This window comes from Amblyraja radiata, chromosome 25 (genome assembly GCF_010909765.2).
Source record: "Amblyraja radiata isolate CabotCenter1 chromosome 25, sAmbRad1.1.pri, whole genome shotgun sequence".
NCBI lineage: Eukaryota > Metazoa > Chordata > Chondrichthyes > Rajiformes > Rajidae > Amblyraja > Amblyraja radiata.
Genome location: NC_045980.1, coordinates 19,645,011 through 19,653,844, shown reverse-complemented (window position 1 = coordinate 19,653,844; position 8,834 = coordinate 19,645,011). Strand labels below are relative to the sequence as shown.

Here is an 8,834-nt window from a genome sequence, read left to right as displayed (position 1 = left end):
CGGAGTAACTCAGCGGGACAGGCAGCATCTCTGGAGAGAAGGAATGGGTGAAGTCTGATGAAAGGTCTCGACCCGAAACGCCACCTATTCCTCCTCTCCAGAGATGCTGCCTGTTCCGCTGAGTTACTCCAGTATTTTGTGTCTATGTTCTAATAACCCAGCAGTATCTGCACCTCTGTAGGACTTCCCTCTGGCCCCAGCTTCGAGTCGGACAATCCGGTTGACGAGGGTGAGCCGTTCCCTTAACACATAAGCCGCTGCCGACCTGCGGAAAGCCCCTGTAAAAAAAATCTGTCAACGATCTGTACAAAACGCAAACCCACCTTCCAGTCTGAACGCAGATATCAGCAACACAGGAGCGCAATTCTTTTGCATGCCGACAGTCCATTTATTTAAGCGACTTGGTTTTTTTAATTAATTATTTTAACGCCCTGCTGTCCCCCGTTAAGACAGAGTTTGGTAATTGCCCCCTGGTCCGAACAGCACCCTCAGCGGATGTGGACATACACTTTTAAGGGTCTTTTCTAGTTCTTCTTACTAAACTCAAGTCCCAATGTACAGAGCCCGCGGATGTAGCGCCGCGGGATGGGGTGGTTCCCAGTGAAGTCTCTGTCTCTGGCCCCGACCCGGCCCCGGCCTAATGTTCGCATGTGGTTGAAGGGACACAGTGGAGGATTCTGCTTGTTCGGTGGGCGAGAGCGTAGAGAGAGGGAGAGCCGTTGGATCGCTCCCTCCTCCAGCCCACGGCTGCTGCTTCTAACACACATACAGCTACAACGAGTACTACATTCTGCATCCCATATCTCCCCCCTACTACAATCAGTCCGAAGAAGGGTCCCCACCCAAGACGTTGCCTATCCATGTTCTCCAGAGATGCTGCCTGACCCGCGGAGTTACTCCAGCACTGTGTGTTTTTTGTTTTGAAAAGTGGCATCTGCAGATCCTTGTGTCTCTGGTTGAACTCTACTCCCTCGCTCTCTCCCCCTGTTTCCTGCCCTCTCCATCTCTCCCCCCCCCCCTCATCTTTCCACCCCCCCCCCCCCCCCCCCATCTCTCTTTTACGCCGTCCTCTGTCCTCTCTTCCCTGATTGTCCGTATCTCCACATCTCCCTCTTGTTCTTGCTGTCGTTTCTCACAGAGTGGCGCATCCTCCCCTCCCTACCGCCCCCCCCCCCTCTCTCTCTCACTCACACACACACACAATCTGCCGATGACAGATTCTCAGCACGTCGCCCACGTGAACCCGCCCCACCAGCTCCATAAAACATTCATTCCGTTACTGCACCGTGAGCTTCATGCACTCGCCGCCCGGACTTGAATGCGGGTCACCTCTCTTCCCTCTCCGCTGCGGAAAAGGAGCCTGACACCGGGGTAGCCTTCAGCGTTTATCCTTTTATTCCCCGCTACCACCACCATTCCTCCACTTCCTCTCTCCCACTCCCCAATCTCGGGACTCATGGATCGGACTTTGCTGACTTCTGCCTCTCCTTGATGCTGGTATTTTACTGGATGTCGAGTCTGGATCAAGCCCGTCTCCATGCCTGACTCTGCTCACACCGGGAGACCCCCCTCTCCGAACTGCCGGGCCGTTTCAACTTTCTCGCCTCGTCTCTCCGCCTCCCCTCTACTAGAAAGGCGTTGTTAGCGAGGTTTTTACTTGTCGGCCAGACCAGCCTCGACTTCTGAAAAGCACCTCCGTTACAACAACACCGCCTGCGAAAAGATGGGTGAAGGTAGGTGAAAAACTACAGCAACTTTCTCTTAGAATAAGGATAAAACCTAAAAAAAAAAGATTATCAGTCCTTACATGAAAAGTGCGTGTTACCATTTCGCCGTGAGCCTGGAATCTGTTTGAAATATTTCCATCCTCTGACAATGTCAAGCAACAACCACCAAAACATTCGCGCTGATTAGAGTCGCGATGGTAAATTGCATCGCCTTGTGGTTGAAAGGAGGCGACTGTTGGGACAGTGGGTCTAGAGATATCCCCGTCTCTCTGTGGGATTCTCCCGAATGATCAATAATTCTCTCCCGGGCTCGACTAGTCCCCGATGAAAAGCAGGGGTGAATCACGCAAGAAAAGTTCCTCCTTTTCCCCCCACTCGGTGCTAATTAGGAAGATCAGTCGTTGTTGTGGAGGGGAGAGGGGACCGGGAAGCCAGGTTTGTACCGGGAGATCGCTTCTAATTAACAGCGGGTTTGACAGGTATGCAGAGAGTCGGGGTGCTGCACGGCGCTTCGGACAGAGCGCGGTGTCCCGAGTGTTTCGGCACCTTGAAGTTTTCCCATTGCCGGCCCTCGACACCGCCTTGAGACAGGAGTGGGATAGGAAAAGGGGGAGATGGACGGGGGTGGGTGGGGGCGACTGAAGTTGCGCGCAGACCTACATTACGAGTGGGCAGAATGAGCGATGAGCGTCCGAACGAGGGAGGGACGCCGCGGAAATATGAGGCGCAGAAAGAGGAACGGGAGAAGGGAGGGGGGGGGGGGGGGGGGGTGAAATGATTTTAGAGAGAGAGCGAGTTCGCTGGTTAGTTGCGCAGATAACAGCGGCTACACGATATAATTAGAGATAGACACACACTGAGACTGGGATGGGCAAGACGAAATAGGGCAGAGAGGTCCAGAGGGTAGAGCTTTAAAGGGAGAGGGACAAAGTTTAAAGAAGATGTGTCAAGTTGTTTTTTGCACATATTTTCACCCGACAGGATGGTGGTGGTGGAGGCAGAAACGATATTGGCGTTTTAGATGCGATTAGATAGGCACGTGGATATGCGGGTGAAATAGGGATATGGATCATATGCACGTAAAAGAGATTAGGTTATCTCGGCATGATCCGCACGGGTATTGTGGGCCGAAGGGCCCGTTCCTGTGCTGTTCTGTGTACTATGTTCTAAGAGGGTATGGTGTCCAATTAGTTAAAGCTGCGAATATATATGTGAATGGACTGCAATACAATGGAGAGATGGGATGATTGAAGTAAACAGCTGAATAGAGATACGCAGGTGGAAATTGTTAGACTGAGAGACGGCAAGAACGAGAGATACATGTGTTGGAAGCACTTAGATGTTTCCAAGAGGGAGGGTGAGGAGAGAAAAATGAAACGGACAGACGCAGGGTGAGAAAGAGACAGAGAGAGTGAAAGAGACGAAGAGAGAGAGACAGAGAGAGAGTGAGAGACAGAGAGTGGAAGAGACAGAGCGAGAGAGACAGAGAGAGAGTGAGAGACTGAGAAAGATAGAAAAAGGCAGAAGTGGGGAGAAAGAGAGCGAAAGAAAGAAAGACAGACAGAGAGAGGCAGAAATAGAGAAAGGCAGAGGGAGAGAGAGAGAGAGAGAGAGAGAGAGAGAGAAGAGGAAATGAATCAGCTAACGAGGAAACGTGGGGTTTGAAAACGGATTTGAGAAACATGCACAGAAACATTCGTAGGCCAATTAATATGGCGTGGATTAAAAATGAGAGAAAATGGAAAAAAAACGAACAACAAAAAAGAGATGGTAAAATATACGTCGCTGTGGCGCATAGAATAGAAAATGGGACAGTGGGGGTGCGATTTAGTAGCGACCGATAGCAGCAAGTGCAGTGGTTGCAATGAAAAGTCTTAAGATTTGGTCGGATTTCAACAAAATGAAACGAATATTTCCAGAAGACAGATAGACATAAAAAGCTGGAGTAACTCAGCGGGACAGGCAACATCACTGGAGAGAAGGAATGGGTGACGTTTTGGGTCGAGACTCCTCTTCAGACTGGTTAGGGATAAGGGACACGAGAGATATAGACGGCGATGTGAAGAGTTAAAGAACTATGAATGAAAGATATGCAAAAAAAGTAAGGATGACAAAGGAAACAGGCCATTGTAAACTGTGTGTAGGGTGAAAAGGAGAAGCTAGTGCGACTTGGGTGGGGTAGGGATAGAGAGAGAGAGGGAATGCCGGGGCTACCTGAAGTGAGAGAAATCGATATTCAGACCACTGCCCAAGCGAAATATGAGATGCTGTTCCTCCAATTTGCGTTTAGCCTCATTCTGACAATGAAGGAGACCGAGGACAGAAAGGTCTGTGTAGGAATGGGAAGGAGAGTTAAAGTGTTTAGCAACCGGGAGATCAGGGTGGTTCACGAGGGTTGAGTGCATGTGCTCCATGAAACGATCGCCCAGTCAGCGTTCGGTCTCGCTGATGTATGAGTCCACATCTCCAGAAGACAGGGTTGTTTCGGCGAGGTTACTAAAGTAGGGTTATACATCCCAGTATGTCAGAGTTGTTTAATTCCCGCCTTCTATTCAATACTCGCTGTCAAATCGTCCCCTTGGTTAGTAACTCGCATCCACTGCAAGTCATGGAAAAGTACAGCGCGGATATGGGCCGGATATAGGCCATTCGGCCCGCCTTGTCCATGCCGAACTATTCGGCATTCGGGGCTAGACCCATTTGCCTGCATTTGGCCCATAGCCATCTGAACCCTATCTTTATAATCTGTCCAAACCCTTTTAAAAGTCGTACATTTACCAGTTTCTATAGCTTCCTCTGGCAGCTCATTCCACATACAGATAACCTTCTGAATGGAAAAAGTTACTACTGAGGTCCCTCTTAAAGTGGTTTCCATCCAGAGCTGTCCGTACCCATCCTCAACCGCCTTCCATGTCCACTCGCCCACCCACTCCCCTCCCGCCCCGCCATCCTTTCCCCCTCATCCATGGAACAGTTCCACGTTAGGCGCGGAATAAACTTGCCACCTGAGATCTCAGTGGTGACGGGGAGTGGCGGGATATTGAACCAACTCCCATCGCTCTTGGCGTAAGGCAATGTGTTGTTGGTGCGAGGCCCCAAATGCTGGAGCAACTCAGCGGGTCAGGCAGTTTTCTCTGTGGAGGGAAATGAACAGACCACGCACGTCCTTATTGTAGTATGGTGTTGCGACTCAGAAAAGTCTGCTTATATAGTTAGGTATCCATCATCCATGCTTTAAAAAAAAATTTCAGTTATTAAGTTAAACCTCTTAGCACTGGTAATTCAGTGCAGCTAGCAGTGTGTGTGTTTGTGTGTTTATGTGTATGGTACTTTATCTGTCCCATGTACCGAGGAACAGTGGAATTCTTTTTTTTATACAGTTCAGTACAAGTATCACTATTCATAAGCATTTGGGGGGAGGGGGTGTTTGTGTTGTGTGTTTGTGGTGTGTGTGTGTGGATGTGTTTGTGTGTGTGTGTGTGGGGGTGTGTGGTGTGTTGTGTGTGTGGATGTGTTTGTGTGTGTGTGTGTGTGGGTGTGTGTGGGTGTGTGGTGTGTTGTGTGTGTGGATGTGTTTGCGTGTGTGTGTGTGTGGTGTGTTGTGTTGTGTGTGTGGATGTGTTTGGGAGGGGTGATGCTTTTAGAAGCACCTTGAAAAGGAATTATAATGGTTTAACACCATGGAAAACAAGGAGCTGATATTATTTGGACTGCAAGCAGGTTATGCCCTCTGGATTAGTGATGGTGAATGGTGGGTGTTGCCATAGTATGGTGGAGTCTCCTCACAGTTGACCGAGCAGCATGGGCGATGCAGCGAGTGACGTCCCTAACGGTTCCTCGTCTCTGCTGAGCGATCACCACAATACAAGGGACGTCCCAGATCCGACACATTCCCTACCCATCTTCTCCTTCTGAACCTTCTGAATTTGTAGTCGGCAGGGCCGTACCTTGCGTATCGCCAACTTGGATGAGTTGTGCACACTAACGTGCTGTTAGTGTCACCTTAAAACTGTCTAGTGAAGGTGATTTGACTATATTGTTGTCTAGTTTATTCCATTCCCTTAAGATTCTTACAAAGAATAAGTTCTTATAAATATCTGTCCTGGCGAATGGGTATTTGCTCCAGTGATGTTGCCTGACCCGCTGAATTACTCCGGCACGTTTTATCGTGTTTTCCCTTTATTCTCGGTAAACCAGCACCATCAGTGCCTTGTGTCTGCCTTAGCACAATGTCTTCGAATGCGAGTCCATTTCATGTACAGGTTGGACTGACATTACCATTGAAAGACACAAAGTGCTGGAGTAACTCAGCGGGTCAGGCAGCATCTCTAGAGGACGTGGATGGGTGACGTTTTACTTCTTCTACAGGCTGATTGTGTTGGTGGAGAGATGGAGGGGAGGGGGATAGCAGGAGGGGGGGGGGGGGAGGGGGCAGGACAAAGCCTGGCAAGTGATAGGTGAAAGCCAGCATCCGCAATTCCTTGTGTCTGACATGGCCATTGTCTTTATTTCGCAGGGAACAGGCTCCTCTTCCTCGCACTTTGCCTGCACTATCTCCCCAAGGCCGAACCGTGTCCAAAGGGTTGTACGTGTTACACCGAGCCCATGACAGTCAGTTGCCAACAGCAAGGGTTCCAATCAATACCCGAGGGGATCCCATTCCGAAGCCAACGGATCTTTCTTCAGAACAACAGGATACCCCTGGTGAGCTCCAGCAGTTTCAGTTCCCGGCATAACCTGACTGTGCTGTGGCTACACTCCAATAACATCAGCATCATCCAGTCCGGCGCGTTTGCTGGCTTGGGGCGGCTGGAAGAGCTGGATATTGGGGAGAACATCAACCTCAGGTCGCTGATCCCGACCGCTTTCAACGGACTGGTGCGCCTGCACACTTTGCACATCCACAGGTGCGGACTGGCCGACTTGCCCAAGGGCATATTCAGGGGGCTGAGGTCCCTGCAGTACCTCTACCTGCAGGGAAATGTGTTGGAGAAGCTGCGGGACGACCTATTCGCGGACTTGGCCAACCTCACGTCTTTGTTCCTGCACGGCAACCGAGTCAAAGGCCTGACTGAGAACGTGTTCCGGGGTTTGAGCAACCTGGACAAATTGCTGCTGCATGAAAACCGGATCAGCGCGGTGCATCGCAGGGCCTTCCACGACCTGGGCAAGCTAGGGATGTTGTACCTCTTCAACAACAACCTCACCGTGCTGACGGGGCAGACTATGGAGCCGCTGGTGACACTACAGTACCTCCGACTCAATGGAAACCAGTGGATTTGCGACTGCCGAGCCCAGACCCTTTGGGGGTGGTTCAGGCGCTTCCGCGGGTCAAGTTCTGTATTGGAATGTCACATCCCCGCTCGCCTGTTCGGCCGGGATCTGAAAGCACTGAGCAGTCGCGATCTGGAAACGTGCCTGGACTCCTCCAACCAGATCCAGACCAGTATTTTCAGTACGAGAACCAGGTCTGGCAAACTGCCAAGCGCGCAACCGCCGCTGGATTCGCGGGATGGTTCTGTCGTGTGCTGCCAACCGGACCCTGACCAGTCCTCCATCACCTCGACCAAAGACAAACCCCCCCCGTCGTCCTACAACAGCAGAGGCTTCACCAACAACCCGCTGAAGGACAAAGAGAACATCTCCAAGACTAAGTACGCGGAGAACGATCTGTCAAAAAACGGAAGCTACAAAAACGGCTTGAGCGACGCTCCCATGGGGACCTACTCTGCCAAAATAGACCAATCGTTAGTCATGCTCAATCCTGAATTATTGGACAACCTAGAGTCCTCTACAACCCCCACGACTAAAAAGAAACGAAAATGCTATAAAAAGCCCAAGGCGGACTCGTCGCATTGCCGTCTTAACAACGGTTCAGGCGGAGTTATTCTGTGCAAGTCAGTACTTCACTCAGCCTGGTTAATAGCCGTCTTACTGCTGCTTCGTTGCCAGGTGTAAACACTTCAAGTTTGGGCTGGGCTCGGCGACTACTTCCAACCGCTCCCTGCAAGTCGATTCTGAAGAGAGACTAGATCATAGGCGAAGAAAGCTCTGAACATTTGACAAGACAATCTGGATGCCTTTATAAAATACAAAACAAATGAGGGGAAAAAACGAACGCAAAATCGTGTATATACTTATATGTGCCCGAATTATTAAAAAGCCAACACATACATCCTTCCAAATTCCATTGTGAATCAAGCTTTTCCAAGAAAATAAAAGGGCAGAAAAGATTTCTAAAAAATGTTTAATTTCATGATCGAATAAATTTTCACAGCCGAGGGTCGACAACTTTAAAAAAAAAAAGGCTGTTTGAGGATGAATCGATAACTGGGAATCTATGCTGCGGTTCTTGCAATTTCCGTCCTCAGTTTGATTTGATTTGATTTGATTTTCCCATGTGGGATGTAATGCACTGGGCATTTGGCTCTCGTCTCTCTCCCCCTTTCTCTCACTCTCTCTCTCCGCTCTCCAAGTACAGACTCTCAAACCTGTCGTTTCACTCCGCTGCATTTGTTACAGAATGCTGCCAAAATGCGTTTAATTTTACTTGTGTAAAAGGCTCAAAATATATTACAAAAAAATAAAAAGAGATTTTTCTAAGATATCCTTACGTCTAAGGGTTTTGTGCAATGAAACTTTTTTTTTTGTTTGCAAATGTTGCTTTTGGAAAAGATTCCTTCCAAAGACGCGAGTTAATTCAACCTCGGAAGGAGTCGAGTCTGCCCTTGTTGCAAGATTAAAGTCGCTGCAAAGTAAAATGGAAAACCTAGGTGGTTGCCTGTAATTTGGGGGTGAGAATTGTTATGTTGCATTCAATAATTTAAGCCAGGATGCGATGCATTGGAGGAATCTGCGAATGCGTTTAATCCACGCTGGTTTGTAAAAAGTCAACTATGATGGAGAAGAGATTAGGGTCGGAAGATTAACTGGTCGTTACAGTTATTACCGAGGCTGGAGGGGAGGCGCTGTGTGTGTTAGGGTCTGCAGCTAAACCGCTCGTGCTGAAACAATCCAGCCCCCTCCTCTTTGAGTTTAGGTCTTTATCCCTGCTTTCCCCACACCCCTAGTAACAGATTCCAGACACATTTTACTGTCAGATAAACG

At 49.4% G+C, this 8,834-nt stretch overlaps 1 protein-coding gene across 1 annotated transcript; it reads left to right on the top strand.

The window, feature by feature from the left end:
• The first annotated feature begins 1,205 nt into the window (after positions 1-1,205).
• On the top strand, positions 1,206-8,334 carry rtn4r (reticulon 4 receptor). The gene is made up of 2 exons (XM_033043368.1): positions 1,206-1,733; positions 6,244-8,334. Exons 1-2 carry the CDS (start codon positions 1,724-1,726, stop codon positions 7,683-7,685), a joined length of 1,452 nt encoding a protein of 483 aa, XP_032899259.1. The 5' UTR covers positions 1,206-1,723; the 3' UTR covers positions 7,686-8,334.
• The last annotated feature ends 500 nt before the right edge of the window (positions 8,335-8,834 follow it).